This window comes from Eleutherodactylus coqui, chromosome 10 (genome assembly GCF_035609145.1).
Source record: "Eleutherodactylus coqui strain aEleCoq1 chromosome 10, aEleCoq1.hap1, whole genome shotgun sequence".
Lineage (NCBI taxonomy): Eukaryota > Metazoa > Chordata > Amphibia > Anura > Eleutherodactylidae > Eleutherodactylus > Eleutherodactylus coqui.
The window spans coordinates 137,822,078-137,847,172 of NC_089846.1; the positions used below are offsets into that span (position 1 = coordinate 137,822,078).

The window sequence follows — 25,095 nt, forward strand, 5'->3', positions numbered from 1 at the left end:
GACATCCAAATGTTGGATGACAGCCCAGCTGTCCGTGCCATACAGTTGTATTATTAGCTCAAAGGCAGCTGTGCCATCATAGTCTTCATAACTGGCATTTCTGTGCTAGAGAATGGTGCCATGGTTTCATACTGGGAATTTTAGGGCGTTCTGCACCCAACTATCTGCTGATGTATCGTTAAAAGAAAAGAATTCTTCAACCTCCAGACATGATCAGCAGATGGTGCGCTCGGGTTCTACCAGTGAGGAGGAAATAATCGTCATCTACACTCGGTATATGGGGTATTACAAAAATACCTCCAGACTGCAGAACATTTATGGAGAATCTCTTAGGGTCAAAATCTTAGGATTAAGATGGTAAGAATCCATTCGCACAGCCGTTTTTCTTGTCCGTGTATTTCACAAACATCACATGGACTCATTAAAGCTTATTAGACAAGTCACATGGGTGAGTTTTCGATGAAATGATGGTTAATGTGAAAAAAAATCGCAGCATGTCCTATTCCGGTCCATTTTATGGACAAAAGCAGGACATGGAGCTGTGTACTGTCCTACAATCGGACTGAACACGGATGTGGTGCCCGTCTGCTGTCCAACGCGACTTATGCCCAAGGATCTGAGGCACACCTTGCCTATGGCCATCTGAATGTAGCCTAATAGTTTACAGGGTATTTCCAACCTTGAGGGTGGATTCAGACAAACATAGTTTTTTCCCATGATGTGGCTGTGATAATCATGGTTTCATTTTTATCATTTCACTAGCTCTTCTTTTGGCCGTTAATTGTATGATTGAGAAAAGATTGAACCTTCCCGGTCTTTCCCGCACGTGGTGAATACTATGTGCGCTAAAGATCGGGCGGCACTAATCTTCCCGCGGTAATTTTTAAACTCGTGAGCTCTGGTGCAGAGTTTAAAAGGCTGGCAAAGGGAGAAAATTCTCCTCGTTCAGGCGCAACTATTCTCCATGCCGCCAAGCATAGTTGTGCCTACGCTTGTCTGAATCCGCCCCGAGTCTGATTATGACTCAAGTATTATCGATGTACATGGGTGACTTTCTTGTTCAGAGGTTACTGCTGATCATGGAGGTGGGATGTCCCATTCCAGGTTTTGGGATGAGGTCACATGGTTACTTGTTACACCCCTGCATGGGCTATGTTAACAATATAGTTGGTTTATTAGAGTTGAGGTATGTTGCCAAGCTTTAAAGGGAATTTGTCACCAGAAAATATATATTTTAAAGCTGCCACCATAGTTTAATGGAGCATTACACAAGCAGTCCACATGGTTGAACCTAAAATTAGCCATTTAGCATTAACTGAAGTTCTTACTTTATAGTTAGTGCACCGAGTATGCAAATGCACCACCTCGATTCAAAGAGGTGGCACCATCATCCATTCAAGCTAGTGGACACATAGTAGACCCGGCCTCTTCTCCCTCTCACTGCCACCCCCGTGTAAGAATGTCGGCACTAGTAGCGCTGAGATATCGTACTTGCACCGTCTGCCTCTAGTGACACATCTTTCCCATACAGGCACCGTAAAGCGACTTGTATGCACCCAGACTTCACTGGCACACTGCACCAAGTCATGGCAAGAGGGGGACATGGCACATGCTTGAGATTCAGCACTATGAGTGCTTACAACCCTAAGCGGGGGTGGGGAGGCAGCAAGAGGATGGTAGGATGATGCATTGAGCAGGAGGTTGGACCCGATCACCCTAAAGGTCCCTTCCAACTTCACCATTCTATGGCAAGTCAAGGTGGCTCGTTTGCATACTGGGTGCGTAACTATAAAGTAAGATTTTTTTTTTTGGTTCAACCACGTGTACTATTTGTGTAATGTTCCATTACACTATGGTGGCAGCTGTAAAAGTAATTTGCTGGTGGCTGGTTCCCTTTAATGGATAGTTGGAGTGCATAACATGATGACGACTTCCCAGTATTCTCATTTCATAACTCCCATTTGTTTCAGAGCCATTCTTCATTAATGGTGGGAACTGGTCCATTCTCAGGAAGGATAAAGGGCTTCCATTGATCAGACTTTTGTAATTATTCTTATATAACTTATATATGTTTGAGCCAACTTCTTCAAAGAAAACTCTTTGGTTGACTAGATTCAATCTACCCCAAACTTGTAAGATCCTTTTTATTGTGTAGATCAACAATCCCTTCAGAACTGTAGATCTGGGTAAGACATGCCTCAACCTTGATCTCACATAAAATACTGAAAGGCATACCTCTGATCACTGTTGTACATGGAGAGTCTCTATGTTCGTTCACAGTGAATGGTCTAGGGTGTGACTTCACAGATCCTACAGTCATAGTGTAGACATCGTAGGTCAACAGAATGGAATCCCATAAGTACACCAAAAACGGAAACCCCCCCGTGCTTTCCTTTAGGGGATTTCCAGTATGTTTGATTTTGGTGGTGGAAGGCATTGCATAAGACTACAGCCAAGCCTAGTCTACAGCTTTTGCTCTTTGCTTTTGTCTCAATCTCTGAAATGAAACGGGCTATGCTGCTCAGAGAGTACATCCCTGTAAGGTTTAGTTATTTCATATTCTGAACATTTTTTTCTAGAACAGGTATATAACAGCAAATTACATTAAACAGTTTTGCTGTATCTGCAAGTTCCAGTCATTGGCTTATGGATCCCCATCTGCCCGATGGGGTGTAGTTATTCCAACAGTATAAAGCGGTGGCCAACAATATTCCCGGAATTCCAGAGATTGCCGAGACCAGCGTCTCTCTGACACATTCCCACTAGGCAGAGGTCATTGTGTGAGGGAGAACAGACCACACTAACATAATATGGAGCCTTTCTTCACTCTCTTCCTGCTCTTCGCAGTGCACAATGAGAAGGTTATGAATCCCACCGGGCAAAGCTTTGCTGGCCTGTGCTCCTCACACTCATGGGGTCGGTCATTTGGACAACTCAGAGACGCCGAGAAGAAAAGCATTAAAAAAATATATTTAGATTGGAATAGGAAGCAATCCAGCGGGTGACGGCAGATGCACAGGAAATATCTGTATACGGAAAATGTTTGGAGACTGGGTAATTTTCCTCTTGCAGATGATGAAGTTGTCTACTTGTTCATGCGAACGAGCCATTTACAATAACAATGTTGTTGAATCTGAGCCATAAAGTAGCAAGGAATTCATTCCACTAATAGCTGCATAATCCTATAGCCAATTTGGGGTAAAAAGGTTATAAATCTATGCATGATTTGGATGTTGTTCCACTTTAAGAAGCCACCCCAAGAGGCCCCAGAGATGACAACCACACATACTGCAAGGCCTTCTAATGATAATCTCATGCTTTATAAAAATAAAAGTCGTCTCTCTTCCCTGCTGTGCATGACCCCACCAGAGTGAATGAACCCGGTCGTAGTATCCTGCACAGCCGGGTGGTCGGGGCACCATTGTGCGGGGAAAAGTTGGAAGAGGAGACAGCGGTAAATCAGGGCTGCAGCCCCTCTATTCTCAGGATCGTTAGGGTCCAGACATCGGGCCATGACCCACTGATCACAAGGTGATGGGATATCTTGGCACTGTCCATGAGATCAGTCCTATTTAAGGAGGGTTCTAGGCAATCTGGGAAAGTAGACAAGTATAATTACATTCCTATCCCATTTAGGGTCTCAGAAAAGTTGAACTAAGAAGCATGGAGATAAGGACATTACAGCACTAAAGAAAACCTGTCACCATGATGTTCCACCATAAACTGCCACCATAGCGCTATCACTCATATTTACAGCTCACCGGGTATATGTTTGAATGAAACAGAAGAATGCCCCTCAGCTTGAAAACGTAAATCTATACTTTAGCACCTTCTATGCTAAGTGACTCGTCTCGAGTCACCGAGTTGGGCCACCAGAGTGCCAAGTCATGACGTCATCTCATTATGCATGCCTCCTGCGCTTGATGGCCACCTCTCCCTGCAAGTCATGGTGAAATCCCACTCTTGTGCTGTGTAGCCTTCTGTCCCTGTCAGAAATGGACATACACATTGGGTCAAGGTGTAGACACCTCAACCTCAGTAGCTGAAGGATATCCTAAACATGTTGCTGAGCTGTCATTCTGCCTTGTACCAGCGAAGGCCCCTCAGACCATCACACCAGCAGTTGGGGCAGTGTGCCGCTCTACAGCAAAGGCAGGATTGAGGCGCTGAACCCGAGGTCTACAGGCACGAACACGACTGTCGTCAGTTCCCAAATTAAACCTGTGATCTTCACTAAAGACAATCTGGTTCCACTCTAAAGCCATCCAGTTTTGTCGTTCATGACACCACTGCAAATCGAGGTGACATTGGATGGATGTCAAAGGCAGTACACATAATGAGTGCTGGGAGACCTAATATCCTTCAGTCAAGTGCCTGGAAATGGTTCCGACAGACACAGGGGCATGTAATGATGGTGCCACCCGTCTATAGAAGGAAGACAATGAAACAGTTGCAGCTGCTCATGCTTTTTGATCAGACGATCCTTTCTACTGGTGGTCTGTTGAGGACGTCCTAAGCCTGATCAGCTTGTGTGTGTGCCCTACACATCCACTGGTTCCAACACCTCCTAAGAGGCTGGTCAAATCAGCCCAGGTAGCGGGCAATTTGTCGATAGGATCATTCAGCTTCTCACATGCCAATAATGCGCCCCCTCTCAATCTCTGTTAGCTGCGCAAAATCTCTTTGATTGTTCATAGAGAGAGGCATGTCTAGTGGTCAACAAGCGCTACAAAAGGGGGAAAAATAGGTCCACTGCACACAAGTAGCCTCTGAGAACCTTTTTATACGCCAAGGGTTGAACCACTTTTAGAGCTTCAGCTGGCAAGATGGTTCATCTAATCACGCCACAACTCTAATCATCTGTATATCTGCCTGAGATGGAACTGCATGCTGAGTTTTGCAGCAAAATGCCAACTCCTTCTAGGTGCTTGATTTTTTTTTTTTTACAAAGAGTGTATAATAACTTAATATTAGTGGCTTGCTGCACAGAGTCCAGAAGTCATAATTTCCTGTTGGATTACATAGCCCCTATAATCTCTCCATTTTAGTGCACAGTTTGAGTTTTCCTGAGGCCCGACCTCACTTACAGAACGCCTGGTATACTCTGCACTATAGCGTGGAGACAACTATAGGCCATTCTTTATCCATAGATCTGTAAGGTGACACGTCACTCTGTAGCAGTTTCACCTTCTTTCTCCAGTCCTGAGGAAGTTCTATTAATGCAACCATCACACATGTTATGCTCTCACATGCTGAGGGCTGAGATCTAACTTTGCACTTTGTTATAGTCCTTATAACAGAATCACAAGTATTTAGCAGCGATGAGACCGTGCACAACCATAGTCCATTTAGTTCATTACAGTGAGATCCTTTCTATCACTCCAAACTTTTCCCCCTTCAGCTTGTTGCACACACAGCCAGTCCTTGCTCGGGTCATAGAACACACCCAGTATCCCTGCTATCTCTTTAGTCCTCCAGGCTCTATGATCTATAGGTGCACCACATGTCATAGCAGACAAAATATCATATAACATCGCATTACTCCCTCACACAGTTATAAAAGAAAAACTCCTTTACTGCTGCACTTCATAAGCTCGGGGTTTCACCATGACTGAGGTGACCTTCAATGGAGGGGGCATGCATGATTAGATGACGCCATGACTCTGGACTCCAGAGGCCTGTCACTATGACTCGAGACAAGTCAATTAGCATACATGGTACCACAATATAAATGTAAGTTTGCAAACTGAGGAGCATTCTTCTGGTTCATTCAAACATACATCTGGGGCGCTATAAATGTGAGTGATAGCGTTACCGTGACAGTTTATGATCGACAATTCTGGTGACAGCTTCCCTTTTAACATGATAGATATTCCCTATAAGATTCTCATCTAACCACCATTTTTTACACCGTGATTGAATTGGGGGCAGTTTTCCAGAGCCCCCTTTTACAAATAATGATTATAACGTAACTGGTCACTTACTGAGTTCCTTCTCTACTACCTCTTTCACTTCCTTTCTCCATGTGCCCCTCCATTCTCCACTCCTGCCTGCAGTGATCACCCTCAGTCTCCCTCTTAGTGGAGAGGCCTCATCAGATTCGAGAGCAGAGTTCCTGACCTTTCATCCGGTTGGAGAAATTCCGTATTTGTAAACAAAGTTTCCGGTGTAAGTCCACGGGGATTCGACTCCTCAGTTACTGAAGGGCTGAAACCTGACTGTGGAAACTGCAGAATATTGCTACATGTTATTCCTAGTTTGGAAAAAGCACTGCTCGTGTCTGTCTTGTAAGATCTTGGACTTTCCTGTTTGCTGCAGATGAGAAATCAGAACTAAAGAAATAATATACACTATCCTACCAAAAGTATTTGGACACGTCTACGAGTAGAGGGGATTGTGTCTTATTAGCATGTCACGTATCCTAAATAGAGATGAGTGAGTATACTCGCTATAGGCAATTGCTCGAGCGAGCATTGCCTTTAGCGAGTACCTGCCCGCTTGAGACTGAAGGTTCGGGTGCTGGCGGCGGGCAGGGAGCTGCGGGGGAGAGCGGGGAGGAACGGAGGGGAGATCTCTCTCTCCTTCTCTTCCCCCCGCTCCCTCCTGCTGACTGCCGCTACTCACCGCTCCCCCGTGCCGGCACCCGAACCTTCTGTCTTGAGTGGGCAGGTACTCACTAAAGGCAATGCTCGCTCGAGCAATTGCCTTTAGCGAGTATACTCGCTCATCTCTAATCCTAAACCATCCTACATAAGATACAGAACCTTGGAGGTGTCAGCCATAGTTTTATAGATTGTCACAAATACAATGCTGTTTTATGTTAGCTTGAGGATATGGATGTTCCATGATTGTCCTGACCGGAGCCCTACTGAATATTTATGGGACAAACTGGAACGTCAGGTCAGAAAATATGAACACCATGCATATTGTTTGAGAGAATTCGCCAGATGTTTGCAGGATGAATTGAGGGAAATAGCAGCTGAAGTGTATCAGATGTTAGTAGAAACTATGTCATGGAGAGCATCCAATGTCATAAGTGCCAAAGCAGCCCCACAACCTATTAACATACAGAATTAAGTACTACTTTTGATTCCTGCTCATGTGCCCGATTACCTTTGGTGGGATTGTGTATATAAGGGTGGGATAGTTTAGTTTCTATAAATATGATCTGTAAATTAAGAAGCATTTCTATCAAAATGTAAAATCCCCAATATGATTGCCATTAGGCCGGGCTAGGCCATGACTTTCGATGCACAATGTTGGTCTACCTTTAAAGTCGCCCTACTTTTGCACTTTCAGCAAAGACTGTGGCCAAAGAAAGTTGTGCATCTATTGAGTAGCTTCTCCCAATTTACGTGCGACCCGAAGGGTTGATTTGAGATTAGAAAAAAAAGAGCTTTTCTCTTGTAAATCCTGCCCCCCTTAACTATTGATGCATCTTGTATTGCAGCTGAGCTGCCGTATCACACGGAGTCCATGGACGAGGCGGTCTGTCTTTAAAAAAAGCCTATTTAAGATGGTAAACGTTACAGGACAGAGGCCGGGCAGACATCTGTCTGGGATGATTTAGTGAACTCTTTATTGAGCAGGGGGTCGGACCCGGTGACCCTAGAGGTCCCTTCCAACTCTACCATTCTATGATTCTATGGCCTCTCACCAGCCAAGCAAGAAACCTACTGCACACTGAGGGGCAAACACCCTGAAACAGCCATCTGTGTATGGATTCTGGCTTGGTTTCCTGTTCCCAATCATTGTTTTACAGACTTGTTAAAGAGTCGTATATTGATTTGAAGGAATGCTGTCATCCAATAGGTGGCGCTGCAGAGGTATTGTTCCAGCTTCCTTATTTGCATAAATTACCCAGAGGAGCGTGCATGGCCGTATAAGTCTTCTCACTCACCTCTCAGGTGTCTTCTCACACCCCTTCTGGGTGCTCTCCTTGGGGAGACCCCCCTGTACCTAAGATTGTATGCCCAAAGTCATCCTCTAGCAAACAACTTACAGCGTATTTTTTTTATTAAATGTTTTATGAGAAACTGTTCATAATCTCTGTCCTCAAATACCAGCCACACCCCCACAATGACAGCAGAAGTGCCCATAATAGTACCAGAGCGCCACAATAACACTGCTACATCACACTGTCAAGAGTTCCCCCATGTAGGTGAAATGAATGGCTTTCATGAATTGCATGACCAGTGCCAGGCAGAGTTTACCCATAATACAGCCCCATAGCACCGCCACAGTGCCCCCATGACTAGTGCCAGGCAGAGTTTACCCATAATACAGCCCCACAGCACCGCCACAGTGCCCCCATATGACTAGTGCCAGGCAGAGTTTACCCATAATACAGCCCCACAGCACCGCCACAGTGCCCCCATATGACTAGTGCCAGGCAGAGTTTACCCATAATACAGCCCCATAGCACCGCCACAGTGCCCCCATGACTAGTGCCAGGCAGAGTTTACCCATAATACAGCCCCATAGCACCGCCACAGTGCCCCCATGACTAGTGCCAGGCAGAGTTTACCCATAATATAGCCCCATAGCACCGCCACAGTGCCCCCATGACTAGTGCCAGGCAGAGTTTACCCATAATACAGCCCCATAGCACCGCCACAGTGCCCCCATGACTAGTGCCAGGCAGAGTTTACCCATAATACAGCCCCATAGCACCGCCACAGTGCCCCCATGACTAGTGCCAGGCAGAGTTTACCTATAATACAGCCCCATAGCACCGCCACAGTGCCCCCATGACTAGTGCCAGGCAGAGTTTACCCATAATACAGCCCCATAGCACCGCCACAGTACCCCCATGACTAGTGCCAGGCAGAGCTTACCCATAATATAGCCCCATAGCACCGCCACAGTGCCCCCATGACTAGTGCCAGGCAGAGTTTACCCATAATATAGCCCCATAGCACCGCCACAGTGCCCCCATGACTAGTGCCAACCAGTTCATTTATTTTGCCGGAATTCTGGAAAAACTGGGTTATAACTTTTGTGGGTGCTGAAGCGGTGGCCATATTAACTGGCTTGGGGGCTGCTCATAATCGCTCCTTTCCACCGTTACTCACATACTTAGTAGAACATCACTAATTTTGCAGGCCCATGTGTACAGCAGATGTGCTTAAGATGCAGGATCAGGGATCCAGATGCCTTCATGTTTTTCACTAGCTGTATATAAGGGTCATCCCTGCACATTATTAGTGCTAGGTAATGGCCTGTAGGATTTCCTGCACCACATTTATAAGATGTTTGTTCTATTTTGCCCTCCGTTTGTTCCTGGGAGGGAGGATAAGGAGGGTATATGGTGCAGATGATGCCCTTTGTCTAAAACAACATCTCTTATTTAAAGTTGTCAGGACACGTGCGCCCACCTCCATACTCTGAAGGCAGATTCTGGGACTGTGAGTGTAGAAGGAGCCCTAATTTCAGACTATTATTAACTAAAACTCTCAAAGCCAGATATTTATGAAGAGGGTTGCAGATTTTTACAACTCTTTACGCAACCTAAAATTTTATTTGCTTTTGCAGCTGCTGCTTGGCATTGAGAGCTGCTGTATAGCTGGCTTTCCCAAGTCCTTCTACTGAAACACATACTGCATTCTTTATACATTCTAGTGCCAAAGATCATGGAACAGAAGTATGTAGATTGATTATAGCATGGGTTGGGATCACTGGTCCACCTAAACATGTCAGTGACAGATGTCTGCTACATTTCACTGCTTGGTGACCATTTGCAGCCTGTTATGTCTCTACTCTTTTACATCTGTACTAAGCATTAAAGCATAAGTCAGTGTTCACATGGAACAAATAAACTTCAGAAAATCCCACATAAAATACTAAAACCATCACCAAATATAATCAAGGGTAAAAGATGGGGAAAATACCTCTGCCTAAAGCGGGGTGATCGCCCTGACAAGGATGACTCCACGTCCCGAACATGTACTGACCCTGAGTAGATACAGGAAATGTCAATAGTAAGGTGGTAACAACTAATGGCAGTAGGAGTGAAGACAGAACTAATACTAAGATATAAATCAATGCATCAACTACTAAGCTTGATCCAGATGGTAACACCAAGGAAAAAGGATTAGACCAGCTTCACCCATAAGAGATGAATAATCAGTAAGTAGTGAGAGCAGTGGTAGAAGAATTTCAGTATACGACTCCCAATGACCCTTTATCAATGACGGGGGAAACTCAAGGGGATAACAAACATACAACCACAAAAGTTTCATAACGTGGCCCGGAATGATCTAGTACCACCAGTCTGTTTCTGCCTCGCGGCAGGTATACGACGGACCGGTCGTGGTTGTCAAGCTCTGACACACTCCTTCAGCTACCCCCATGATAATCAGGTATTCCAGCAGGATAAAACACCGTGCCATCGGGCCCATGTTGTCCAGAATTGGTTCAAGGAGCAGTATGGAGAGTTGCTATGAATAGTGTGACTTCGACATTTGCCCAGTATGAGGCCAATCCAGCATTTATGGGATGTGGCGGAAGGTCCATTAACACCCAAGATCCTGCACCTTCAAATACCCCGTAGCTGTGGGTGGCTATCCAGAAGACATGGCTGAACATCCCTCCAGACGTCTTCTGTCCATTTGTGGAATTGATGCTACGTGGAGATGCCGCACTTCATTGGGCTAGAGCGAGTCCTACATGATATTAGTTCCTGTCCCATGACTTTTGGCACCTCAGTGTAATTTAAACCTAAGCAGAAAATACTATTTAAAGGCCTGCTATGTGAGCAAGCGCTCTCAGGTTGCAGATTTAGCATAAGTAGCTACTTCAGCATAAGTAATACATTGCATATTTGTTAGTGATGTCATCTGGACAGATGCTTATCTTGGTCAGTCTATCTATGTAAACGGGGAAATTGGCAATGATGTTGGAATGTCTGCATTCACATGTGGTTCAGTAGATAAATGCATGAATCACCCGCTTCAGCACTTAGGTGCCATGTTTGTGTATTCAGCATTGAGGAAATGGTTTGCATTAAGCACTGTTGTGTCCAATAAGAGGAAGATGATCCAAATCTGATACATATATCATTAATCACTTGAGATTGCTAAGAGCAGATAACACAAAGGGCTCATCCCTATATGTGAAGCCAAGTCTCATGTTGCTGACTGGGATCTGTACATACAGGAGTATGACTACAAATACATCAGCTGTCGGCTAGACGACTTCAATGTGAGGCGGCGCAGGAAAAAACATCTGTCCTTGATGAAAAATAATGGGGGGCTCTGCTAAGGGTACTAGGGGAAAGTTCAAGAGTGCTGAGTGTGCGAGCATGGCATCCGATGGTCTACAATACTAAGGGGACCTGCGGCAGACAGAAAAAGAGCTTTTTAAAAATAATTTAAAGCAGTTCTTGAAGCTGAACTTCACTCCAAAACCAAAATATGCAGACCTATACGACAGGAAGCAGAGACGGCGCTCCAAGGATTCAATTGTGCCGTAAATGGTACTTTATTCACACTGCCATATTTTAACAAAGGTAGTCAACGTTTCAGCTCTTCTTCAGACTTTATGTCCAGTCAAAATCTGTATCTGGACCTCTATACTGGTCATGCAATGGGCCTATAGGGTGGGTACTGGTGCATTTTGTCTCCACCTAAAGTATGGGTGGAGACCTGGGATTGTCCTGGTGGAGTTCTATGGAACGCAACCAACTGCCGATTGGCTCCCTGACATTCCTCCACAGACGCAAGCCGACAGCATTAGCCCCGGACCCACTTGGCTCCTTGTTTACCTGCTAGTGTCTTGCTAGCAGGGCTGTGAGTGTGGTTGCGCCATATCTGCTCCTGGCCCCACTGTCAGTCTGTCGCCGCAGTTACATTTGCCGCTGCTGTACCATAATCTCCCCTCCCGGCTCCTGTCACTGTCGCGGCTGCTCTCCCTTCTCCCTCACGGCTCGTGCACTGACAGTCACGCCCACAGCCTCCCATATCACCTGTAATGTGTGCTGCCGTCGCTCAAGGTGGCTGCGCTGTCACCTCACCGACCCCGCTGGCTCTCCCCGGTCCCCGCTGGCTGTCAGAGGGCTCTCTCTCTCCGTCCCACGCCGGCTGTCAGGCACTTTCTCCAGCCTTCGTCAAGGAAGTCAATCGCAAGCTGTGGGCATTCCATATTACTCCACTCCGACAATCCCAGATCTCCACCCATAGTTCCGGTGGAGACAAGATGCACCAGTACCTATTGGGTGTTTATATATAGTATGATCGCTTTGACTACAATTACTATATGATTGTACAGTTATCATTATATGCTCTTGGACAGTTGCAAGAAAAAGTAAGTGAACCCTTTGGAATTACCAGGATTTTTGCATTGATTTTTAATAAATGTGGTCTGCTTGTTATCCAAATGATCACAATTATACACAAAGGCAATCTATCCAATAACACACAAACAGTTAGGGTGGTTTCACACTTGCGCTGGGGATTTTGCTTTCCTGCTCCGTTCGGAAATGGAACCGAACTGCGTCTTGAAGACTGCCATAGACTACAATGAGATCTGCTCACTTTCCACTCAGCTGCCCAGTTTTGGAGCAAAATTTTCTCCTGGATCTGCAACGGAACCTCCGTCCGGTGGCTCAAACGCAGATGTGAAACCACCCTTATACAGTTCATGTCTTTTATTGAGCACATTGAGTAATCATCTACAGTGCAGGGAGAAAAAGTAAGTGAACCCTTTAATTAATAATCTGTAGATTTCCTTTTAGCAGCAATCACCTTCACCAGATGTCTCCCACAGCTTTAAATCAGATTTGCACAGCACTGAGGAAGAATTTTGGACCAATCCTGCCTGAAAATGTGTTTTGGTTCATCAATATTTCTGGGATGCCTTGTACACACAGCCCTCTTCAGGTTATGCCACAGCATCTCCATAGAGTTAAAGTTAGGACTTCGATTTGGCCATTCCAAAACATAAATCTTCTTTCAACCATTCTTGAGCTGATTAATAGTACTTTTGTGATTTGGCTCATTGTCTTGTTGCATCACCCAATGTCTTTTCAACTTGGGGTCATGGACTGCTGCCCTTACATTATTTTGCAAAATGTTGGCTGCCAGAGGTGGCTGAGGCTCTGGCCACATGTAGTTGCCGCATCTTGGGACTGTAATCCATGGCTACATTCACATGGCAATAATGGCTCCATCCTGGGGTTTGTATCCAGATGGAGCCGAAGGCTTTAATTACTGAAATGGAGAGTAAAGCTTGTAAACTTTGATCTGTTTCAGCAGGTTTCCATTCATTTTTTAGCATTTTGGACAGACAGTATAGCGTAGTCAGCTACACTATTCAGCTAAGATGCTGGAAGAGAACCGAAACGAGCTGAAACGGAGATGAAAGTTTGCCTCTTTGTTCTCCGTTTCAGTATTTAAAGGGAACCTGTCAGCACATCTAAGCACCTACCACCACCACCACCACCACCACCTCCAGAAGACACAAGTAGTGCTGTTTCACAAAATCAGACTTCTCTCTTCTGGAGGTGTCGGTGGTTGTAGGATGCTTCGATGTGCTGACAGGTTCCCTTTAAAGGGAGCATAAGTTATGACGCTCATAAGGCAGGTTCCCTGGAGTCCGAGGAGGTATTTCTTATACTTATCCAGATCTCCAATCTAGTGCTGTCAGCCCGAAAGTGAGTGCGGACCTCGCAGTCAGACCACTGGCTGCACACTGTGCACGCACCCCCATAGCAATTAATGGGAAGAAATATCTCCTTGGCCTTCAGGGAGCCTGCTGTATGAGCACCATTACTTAGTTTACGGTTCTCATACTTGCTGACAGTTTCCCTTTAAGCCTGTTGCTCTGTTTCGACTTCCATCTGGATGCTGTTTTCAGCAATCCAGACAGAACCCCCGGAAGGAGCCATTCGGGCTGCGCTATATAAAGATTATTATTATTACCGCCATGTGAATGGTGCCTTACCGCTCCCTGCTCTGCGGGCGATTACTAAGTGTGCTCAATAAGAGCCATGACCACTACAACTGCTTGTGAGTTATTAGTTACATTGTGTTTATCTATAATTGGGACATGGGTAACAATCAGACCAGGTTTATTAGTAATCTGTTCAGAAATCCATGTAATTCCAAAGGGTTCCCTGATACTGACCTCTTATGTGTCAGAGGGGTCTTTGTGCCCCCTCATAGAGTAAGGCCTTGGTGGAAGCACAACGTCTGCACCTCCTTTCCTATAGCTTTAGGCCGCCTGCAGACGTACGGGTCGGATTCCGCATGCTGGTACCTGTCCGGAGTCTTCTTTATCTGTGCTGTGTATGGACGGGCCGCGTACATACGCAGTACAGATTATGCCGCGCCGTTGCTAGGCGATGACGCGGATCCCGCAACCCTTCCGTGATGATTGTGGAAGGGCTGCAGGTCGGATGGCTTCCATTGACTTTAATGGAAGCCATCTGCACGGATTCCACCTAGAAATAGAACATGCTGCGATTTTTCCTCTTGCTCGTGTGCAGGAAAAATTGCTTTTCCATTGCTTGCTATGGGCGGTATTTGCTGTGGAGTCTGGAGGCGGACACCCGCTCCGGATTCTGCAATGCTAATCCACCCGTGTGCAGGCGGCCTTACTCATCCGTGAGCCATGACATAAATGCTGAGCCTGCATGTGATCAGTATACGGCATGTTACATTGGATAGTGATATACTGGTTGTACATTAATGCCCTTTCTTGCATGCTCTCTCCATACAGGATTATTTAGGCTGCATTATAGATTGTGGTCAACTCCCCCTCAAACCCGAGCAAGTCAGCACTTTATTCTGCAACATAGAAGATATTTATGAGTTTAACAGGTGAGTGGTCATTAATACCCCTGCAGATATCAGGCCCTTCTGTCTTGGATGGCAATACCCAGCCCATAGTGTAGAGTCCAGTCTGGACCATCGGCCTCCTCTTCTCCATATGTGCCACTGTTGATGCTCGTTCTCTAACACAATGTATTTGGATAGCATGATGAGCTTTGGTGTTCCATACTGTGAAGGTGTGATAATGCATGGTCAGGGGCTGTATACTCCCTTGTAATGACTTGGTGCTGCCATCTGCTCAGCAGTGGCCTAACATTATTGTGAAGACTGTGTGATAAAATGTGTTATTACAGGGCCAGAAGTTGTTCCAGAGCCGCATTCTGTTACTGACTGTCTGCTCTTTTACAGCGAGCTGCTTGAAGAGTTGGAGAATTGCACGTCTGCTCCCATGATCGCCGAGTGTTTTGTCATGAGGGTAAGACGCTCCCTGCTGGCCGTGTTAGGTTTAGCAAGTATACAACTTGGACAAATTAAAAAAACAGCAACAGAATACGCCATCCGTTTTGTAAAATGACTAAAATGCTATATATGACATGGAGATAAAGGTTGGCCCCTCTTGGGTGTTACCCTATGGGAATGGGCATCGTCCTCTCATGAAATTGGCCATAATCATAATATGTTCACGCATGCTCCTCTACAGGCAGTGACAAGTTATGGATCCATATAGGGACTGGTCTTTAGCAGAATGGGACATGGGGCCACGGAATATACAGACAGGTTACAAATGATGTGCAAATTAGGGTGTTTTTGTGAATGAGGGATACAGTCATGACAGAAACTAAGTACGCCCCCTTTGAAGTCTATGCTTGTATGTTTCAGTACATAATAATAAACATCTGGTCCTCAGAGGGTCTTAAATTGGGTAAATAGAACCTCAGATGAACCACAACAAATGCAAATTACACTATGTGATTACTTCACACAACTAGGTCAAAATACAGAAGCAGTGTGTGAAAAATTAAGGACACCGATAAGTAAATAGCTTGTAGAACTACCTCTAGCAGCAATAAGTTAAAGTCAATGTTTAATTGTTATGACTTTGAGTCTTCACCTCGTTCTGGAGGATATTGGCCCACTCTTCTTTACAACCTTTCTTCAGTTCATTGAGGTTTCTGGGCAGTCATTTATATTCACGGCTCTCTTGAGGTCCCACCACAGCATTTCAATTGGGTTGAGGTCTGGACACTGATTGACCAATTGCAATACCTTGATTCTTTTCTTATTCGGCCATGCTGATGTAGATTTGCTAGTGTGCTTGGGATCATTGTCCTGTTGCAGGGCCCAGTTTTGGCCAGGCTTTAGCTTTTGGATTGATATCCTCACATTTGACTCTAGAATACTTTGGTATACAGATGTGTTCATGGTCAACTCAATGACTGCAAGATGCCAATGTACTGTATCTGCAAAACAAGCCATATAATCACTCCTACACCCCATGCTTGACAGTTGGTGTTTGTGCTGATATGCTGTGATTTGGGTTTTGCCAAAGGTGCTGCTGGGCATTATGGCCAATCATCTCTACTTTTGGCTCTTCTATCCAAAGGACATTGTTCCAGAAGTCTTGGGGTTTGTTCAGATGCAATTTTGTAAATGTTAGCCATGCTGCCATGTGTTGCGTCATTCACACTCATGAACTGGCGAAACCCTGGCAGAACTCGGGAACAGCAAACATAACTAAGAAACAGACATAAATCATGACTAACAAGTGCTCAAAACACTCACCTGCATACCTGCACACATAGCCAGATGGGATAACTATAGAATGTTCGAGGTACTAGTTTGTATTTTGGCCTAGATACTTAAGCCCGTGAGCTCACTTCAAGGGTCCTTGTTGTTTTACAGGTCCCGACTCTAACGAGACAGCTTCCACATGAAACCTGCCTAATAATCTTTCTGACTGTAACATGATGGACTCCAAATTGTTTGGAAATAGCCTTATAACCCTTCCCAAATTCCTTTTCTAAAATATTTGCTGCTGTCTTCTCTCTTTGTCGTAGTGTTAACACATGCCTGAATGCTCCAGACCAGCAAACTGCCCAAACATCTGCTTTTATTGAAGTGGTCATGCTTCTTGATGATCACTTAATCAGTGGCATTTTATTAGCAGCACCTGGCCACTATTTACCCTCTTACTTCCTATGGAAGCACTAAGGCTGGCCTTGATCTTTCACACACTACTTCTACATTCTCACCTAGTTTTGCTGAATATTGACTGTAATTTGTCACATGTTGTTCCATCTGAGGTTGAATTTACCTAATTTTAACACTTTCTAAGGAAAAGATTTTTTCTGTTCTGATATGTACAGCCATATGATTCATAGATGCTTAGTTATCTCATGATTGTATGTGTGACCATGTCCCTTTAAAATTAGGACGACCAATTTGGTTGCATAACCATAAAGGCTCCGAGCACCTCGGAGGATATGATATATATATACACCATACCTAATCAATATTTAGGTTCTGCTAACTGCTTTATACCCCATTTACATTGACAAATAGCTCAGGACATCATTCCTCCCATCAGTTGCTTCTCGCACAGCTTGTATCATCTGTTTGCACACGGTGATGCGGTACCGACAAACAGCGATTACTTTGTCTTCGTAAAATAGTCAATCAGTTACAAACAAGCATTCTGTTGTTCCATTATCAGACATGTTTATGCAGGATGATGATTGAAATCGACACATCATACATACGATCATTCAGTTGATTATCGTCCTGTGAAAATGGGCGTTTAAGTGAAGTGTAGGGAGTCCGAGCCCACCTGACATTGTAGCATCTGTGTTTAACATTGCATAAATAGTAGGATCTGCAGATAAGCTCTATACAGCATAAACAATGGACAATGAGTTGATCGCTGATCGCTCAGTGTAAATAGCAGCCATTCATAACTGAACAGCCGCTATGTTAAGGCAACGTCCAGGAAGGGGGGGAAGCGTGACGAGAGGAATCTCCTGCAGCCTCCTCGCTGAGAGCTAACGATACTAGCTCCCTGCAGCAGCACCGCAGCGTCTATGTGCGGGGGCGAGGGTCATGCATCGTTTGCCCGACATTCGTCCCGTCTAAATGGGCCTTATGGTCTTTGGCAGCTCCCAGAACTGCGGAGTGAAATGTTGATGTACAAACCCCTTCGCTAGCTGCAACTTTCGTTCCGTAAAACAAGGCAGAGCCGCAAAGTGAACCGGAGTTCTCAACTTATTGAAACCAGCGAGTATAAGGAGTTTTTAAGCACAAGATCTCTTCTTGAGATGCGCTGGATTGTACACAAGTCTGGCTTAGTTGTACTCCGTAGTTATTGAGAAGCAGGATGTGCGCATCGATACTTCCCTTGCTATCCCGCCCTGCCTTTAGTAATGTGGTGTTAATCCGGGCACCACTTTACCCGCGTCTATCATCACCAATTCTCGGAGGGCATTAAAGCAATCCTCTGGTTTCAGGACAAAATCCTGTCCCTGGACCACCGGGTGGAGGGGTAACCTATTTTACTTGATCTTCTCTTCCTGGCGCCTCCTTTCCTCTGGTTTGGTGCATTATTTTCGGATAGCCAGTCTAGCCGCCATTTTCTTTCTAAAAGAGTCTGTGAACTGCTCTGTGATTGGGCAGCGCTGATCATGTGAGCAACACTGGCCAATCACACAGCAGCTACAGTGCACTGCTAGTCCTAACACTATCGATGCTGTGATAGTCTAAAGATGGTGGCGGCCTTCCTGGGTGCCTCAAAATGGGATCGAAACTGGTGGAAAAAAAGGCCATGAATAGAAGATAAAGTACAGGCAAGATGCCCGTCCAGACCGAGGACAGAATGTTGTCCCGAAACAGGACAGTAGCTTTAATGATATACATTCCATGGTGAGCCATAGAAATGATATCGGGGCCCTCCATCTTTATTTAACTTCTCACAGAACTGGAGAGTCCTCGGTATTCCAAGCCTGAATGGCTGATAACAGAGACCTTCCCTTTCTTCCACAGAGTGAAGAGTTTGACATCTATACCCTATACTGTATGAACTATCCCAGGTAAGTGTCTCCCCTCTACACGGTATTCTAATCCTATATGGGACGTCCTATACGTTCCCCTCTCTCGATGTCCATGCTATGATCTAGTATCGGGCTGTATAATTATAGCCGTCATCTTCAATCTCTGACTCTTTGCTGTGAAGTCGTTGACCGCTAGATCGCTACAGGTTGGAGTCCTCTCTGCTACAGAATTATCGACATTCTTCTAATCTTGGGAGACTTACACTGAATGGCTACTTTTACTTGCCGGATCCAAAGCAAAGCAGCAACTGTGTGAATCCACTGTTCCAATTTTGGAACATTGGCAGATGAAAGGTTAATGCTGAGGCCACTATGCAAACACTGCTGGGACCACTATGGGGGTCACTATTACTACTGGGGCCACCATGGAGGGCACTTACTACTGGGGACACTATGGGGGTCACTATTACTACTGGGGCCACTATAGGGGGGTCACAATTACTACTGGGGACACTATGGGGGTCACTATTACTACTGGGGCCACTATAGGGGAGGCACAATTACTACTGATGCCACTATGGGGGTCACAATTACTACTAGGGACACTATGGGGGTCACTATTACTACTGGGGCCACTATAGGGGAGTCACAATTACTACTGGTGCCACTATGGTGGTCACCATTACTACTGGGGTCACTATGGGGGGTCACTATTACTACTGGAGCCACAATGGGGGACACTATTTCTACTTGGGCCACTATGGAGGGCACCATTACTACTGGGCTCACTATGGGGGGTCACTATTTCTACTGGGGCCACAATGGGGGTCACTATTTCTACTGGGGCCACTTTGGAGGGCACTATTACTACTGGGGCCACTATGGGGGTCACTATTACTACTGGGGCCACTATGGGGGTCACTATTACTACTGGGGCCACAATGGGGGTCACTATTTATACTGGCGTCACTATGGGGGGCACTATTACTCTGTCACTTTAGACATGTCTCAATGATCCAAATATTTGTTCGGTATCTTGTATATTGGCGCTTTCACTGCCTGTAAAACGAGTCTTTCTCTTTTTGGCCCTGGGGGGAGGGGGGGGCATTTTACATTTTGCCTCAGACAACATAAAGGCTTGAGGCACTCCGGGGTCACTGGTCTAATTTCCATACAGGAAAACCTCAATTGCAAAAGGGTCGGGTCTCTTTTAAAGCAGCCATTCAGTGTAGTTTGTAAATCATTCGCGACTGCTTGGAATCTATGGAGGTAAATGTTGTGTTCCTTCCATTCTGCTTGTATGGATATAGGACACCCTCAGATGCCCCACTGGGGGACATGGACGTCATAGAGGGGGTCTCTTGCTTGTTTTGTCCAGCTGGGGCAATGCCTTTAAATGCTGGTCATAGTAAGGGTAATGTCTTCACATAGTTTTCATATTTATGGTATATCTCTACCTTTGCTGAATAACGCCCTCCTGTTCATTCCTCTTCCTCCTCCTCCTCCTGTTCCTTCTCCTTCCTCCTCCTCCTCCTCTTCCTCAGCTCGGTGTCTGTCCTCCGTGAATGCATGAAGAATGAGGAACTTGTGCAGTTCTTCAGAGAGCGGCAGGTTGTGTTGTCTCACTCCCTGCCTCTGGAGACGTATCTCCTGAAGCCCGTCCAGCGCATTATGAAGTACCACCTTCTTCTACAGGTGAGGCACAAGCATCTGATGGACAGCCTTCTCCCTTTACATCCTATATACTGATGGCTGCTCTGCCTTCTATTGCAGGAACTGGCTAAACACTTTGATAAAAATGTTCCTGGGTACGAGGTGATGGAGGAAGCCATTATCACCATGACGGCTGTGGCCTGGTACATCAATGATATGAAGAGGAAGCAGGAACATGCTGTCAGGCTCCAGGTGTGCTGCCCCCTACAGTTAAGGAAGGGTGCCCCCTAATGTGAAGGTGACCATAGACAAAAAATAGATATTGACTCACGGCTACCCCTCAACGTCCCCATAAGTCTGCTGCTTGGCTCATGGGGATGGAGATAAGTGGCTGCCGATACCGCTGGTGCCGGTAAAGACCCGATGCTTCCAGCCTTGGACTGTCCTCAAAGATGTGAGATTGTTGGTGGATCTTGTTGAAATCCCAGAATATGCCAACGCAGATCTCATGTGACCTCCTTTAGGACTCGGGATCATTTTACCGCTGTGTTGCAGATAGATTCCAAATTTAGTGCAAATGAATGAACACGTCTTCTTCATTCCCTCACCGACTCCCATTGTACTAATATTCATTCTTTCGGGTCTAGGAAATCCAGAGCAAGCTGGTGAATTGGCAAGGTCCGGATCTGAGCGGGTTCGGGGAGCTCATCCTGGAAGGGACATTCCGTGTTCAACGCGTCAAGAAAGAACGCGCCTTCTTCCTGTTCAGCAAAATGCTGCTCATCACCAAGAAGAGGACGGATCTGTTCATATACAAAATGCATATCTTCGTAAGTCCTCCTGTCCTGAGGAGCTAGCACTCTAACCTGCCTACAGGCTGTCACCAACGCAAACCACAGATAAACACAAATATATAAATGTGAGGTATATAGTATCAGTATACAGAATAAACATTCCACAGGGAACCATTATGCAGGGTGTATATATATATAGTAAAGTGCGTATTCTAAAAGGTGTAATAAAAATTGCAGCATGCTCTGTTTTGCTGCGGACTCTGCGTGGACGGCCTCCATTGTAGTCAATGGAGGCCGTCTGAGCCGCAGCCCATGCGCAATTAGCATTGTGTGGGAGCCGTGGGTACCCGCTTCATCGCTTAGCGATGGCACAAAAAATATAAACATTCAAATTTTAAAAAAATTGTACTGTGCATGGCCAATGGGCAGCCGCCGCAGTCATCCACAACACAGGTCAGTCAGGTACGCAGGAATAGCCGGAACCGCTGCGGGCCTCCTGCATGTGGAATCCGGTCCGCCCGGCCTTAATCGGCATAGAGATGAGCGAATATACTCGTTTCGAGTAATTACTCGATCGAGCACCGCGATTTTCGAGTACTTCACTACTCGGGTGAAAAGATTCGGGGGACGCTGGGGGGCAGGGGGAGGCGTGGCGGAGCGGGGGGTAGCAGCAGGGAAGAGGGGGGAGCCCTCTCTCTCTCCCTCTCCCCCCCACTCCCCGCTGCAACCCCCTACTCACCCACGGCGCCCCCGAATCTTTTTGCCCGAGTACGGAAGTACTCGAAAATCGCGCCGCTCGGGGGCAAAAAAGGGGCGCGGCCGAGTAGGTTCGCTCATCTCTAAAATTTAGCAATTAATAAAGTGCAAGTGCCAAATGTATGCAAAATCACCCATTAGATATAGTTATATAGGATGGATATACTGAACATTTCCTATTATATATATGCGCTTTCTGAAGGGACCCGTTGAGAAACGCATAGGGGAAATGCGTGTTGCGGATGCTGAAGGGTCTGGATGCCGCCTATTACCACATTACTATGCCACTGACTTATGATGCTCTTCTGATTTAGATATATATGCATCCTTTGTATACTCTGCAGGGTATGTTCTATATATCTGTCCTATATACCTTGATCTCTTATGTTATTTGGATACATTTGGCACTTTATTAACTTCCTTTGCCATGCTGTTTAAGGATATAACGGTTCTCTGCGGAATCCATACGGCCCCGTCTCCTGCTTGGCTTTATCGTAGCTGCATCTTGTCCTGTTAATGTGTGTTTATTCTGTGTACTAATAAAGATATATTTTACATTTATATATTTTTTGTTTTGGGGGGGTGTTTATATATTTGTATCCTGATTAGACTAAATAGTTGGTGCTGCCTACAATCTCTGTATTCTCAGTGAGGGTGATAAATGAGTGGAACAGGTTACCACGGGAGGTGGTGAGTTCTCCTTCAATGGAAGTGTTCAAACAAAGGCTGGACAGACATCTGTCTGGGATAATTTAGTGATCCTGCACTGAGCAGGGGGTTGGACCCGATGACCCTGGAGGTCCTGATGACCTTGGAGGACCCGATGACCCTGGAGGTGCTGATGACCCTGGAGGTCCCTTCCAACTCAATGATTCTATGATTATATTATCTGAAACATGTTGAAATATCACAATGTCCACCCAACAATCTCAGGATCCAACACCCGATTAGATTAATGTACCATAATAGTCATAGCTGATAAGGGTGCATAGCTGCCACACAATACGTGCAACTCAACTCATCATCAATCAGCAAGTTTTGTGGCATCTGACTTCTGAAGTAAATGAGAAGTCAGTGTCATGCAACCGTAGCAAACGTTTTTTAATGACATCTATGACCCCCCTTCCCCCCAGAAACAAAAACTTGCAGCCCACTACCCTAAAACGGAATCACTGCATTACTGCTATTGCAGTGTTGTGTTAGGAACGTCGATAGACCTCCATTTGCTTTCTCCTTCAGTGCTGCAATCTGGCCTTGACTGAACATCTTAAGGACAGCCTGAGCTTCCGAGTATCAGACCTCACCATTCCCAAGCACCAGCAGGTTATTCAGGTAAGACCTGGGGCGTCTCAAAGCCTGGGCTGAAATCTGTGCATCTTTCCAATTTCATTGTAAGGAATGGCATTCAGAGTGAGGATCACATTCCTGATTCTGCTCAATGTATCTACCAAGATGCCCACGCGGTAACACGGTGGTGAGGTCAGACTGCTGTTTAATCCTGGGTACTGCATCATTGGGGCACGGACTTTATTCTGCAATGAAAAGCAAACATGACTGCCCCCTGTTGTTTCTGCATGAGACTAACACCCTCTTCTTCAGGCGAGGAATCAGGAGGAGAAACGGCTCTGGATTTATCACATAAAGCGACTTATTGTGGAAAACCACCCAGCATCCATTCCCCAGAAGGTAAAATAGTGCTGCTACGGCCAGAACTCTCCAGCTGCTCTTGGCTCAGTCCCTTATCTAATGGTCCTTGTACACAGTTCAAATTCTTGTCCCAATGTAATCAGCGCCAATCGACACACATGCCAATCAGCTTATAGGGAGGAATGATCGTTAGTACAACTGTTGGTCCACACGAGCCAACTGTACAGCTCGCTGTTCACCACCGATCAGGTAACACTTTGTATGTCCGCATGAATGAGCTGATCACTCATCGCTTTACATAGTCCCATTGTCTGGCGAAAGGACATTGGGGAGAATGCTCGGGGCTGATGACTGGTCCCTGACAAATGGCCATAAGAGTCACCTCTTATCTGCACCCAAAGTGATGGCCATACGGTGAACACAGACGTCTGTTACAAGACGTTACAGGCTGCGCTGCGCTGGTTTCTCGGTTTCCGATCCCGTAAGACAATGGCTTTTCCTGTTCCATTCTACTTTTTTGATTGTTCACGTTACAGACAGCAAATACAACAATAACGTATAGAGAAGTTCCGTTGAGCTGCGAGTCCCTGTAGATTGGGTAGAAGGGGCCGTTACTTTAATGAAGTTGTTACTATGCGCTACAATGAATCGTTACTGTTATTATTTATTTTCTAGGCAAAACAAGTTCTGCTTGAAAACACATTCCAAAGTAAGTTGTGCAAAAGTGTCATGGCGGAATGACTGCACTCAGTGCTCTGTGGGTTAAAACATTGATGACCGATCCTTAAAGCCTGTTTCACACAGATGGCATGATATCGCTGCCAGGAAATCGCAGCAATATCGCATTGGTGGTCCGTGTGATATCGCAGCGTTTTTTTTGCGGCAAAACCATGATTTTGTGGCGCTACAAAGTCACATGACTTTGTAGCAGCCCATGCAAGGATTTTCTGGGGGGGGGGGGGAGCTTAAAATATAAGCTCTACCCCGAAGATAAGCACTAGCTGCATTAAAAAAAACTGTCAGCTCCTCTCGTGTCTTCACTGAAGTTCCAGCAGATTTGCTTGAAGTTCTCCTACAGAGCTTCCTGGTCGGGACTTTGAAAATCCCCGCCTCTGGGAAGCTCTGCCTCTGATTGGTTCTCGATCTCTGGCTCAGCCAATCAGAGCCAGCGCTCGATGAACCAATCACAGCCATTCAGTGACTTAATGAATAGCTGTGATTGGTTCCTCAAGCGCTGGCTCTGATTGGCTGAGCCAGCAATCGAGAACCAATCAGGAAGGGCTGTCAGAAAACTTCAAGCAAGTGCCGGGGAGCTACAGGGAAGAAGACGCACCAGAGATGACAGCGCCTCTTAGGTGATTTATTATTTTTTTTTTTCTGTAGCTAGGGCTTATAGTTTAGGCTTTGAATCCAAATCTGGGAAAACTAGTCATG

The 25,095-nt window shown here is 45.7% G+C and overlaps 1 protein-coding gene across 1 annotated transcript in view; it reads left to right on the forward strand.

Moving 5' to 3' along the window:
* The window catches only part of PLEKHG2 (pleckstrin homology and RhoGEF domain containing G2), a 90,895-nt gene that overhangs the window by 47,790 nt on the left and 18,010 nt on the right, over positions 1-25,095 (forward strand). The window contains exons 5-13 of the mRNA XM_066581909.1: positions 14,719-14,819; positions 15,180-15,246; positions 18,804-18,850; positions 20,356-20,506; positions 20,585-20,716; positions 21,112-21,294; positions 23,254-23,346; positions 23,614-23,700; positions 24,337-24,370. Coding sequence (XP_066438006.1) covers positions 14,719-14,819; positions 15,180-15,246; positions 18,804-18,850; positions 20,356-20,506; positions 20,585-20,716; positions 21,112-21,294; positions 23,254-23,346; positions 23,614-23,700; positions 24,337-24,370 — 895 coding nt within the window. The remainder of the gene's footprint in view (positions 1-14,718; positions 14,820-15,179; positions 15,247-18,803; positions 18,851-20,355; positions 20,507-20,584; positions 20,717-21,111; positions 21,295-23,253; positions 23,347-23,613; positions 23,701-24,336; positions 24,371-25,095) is intronic.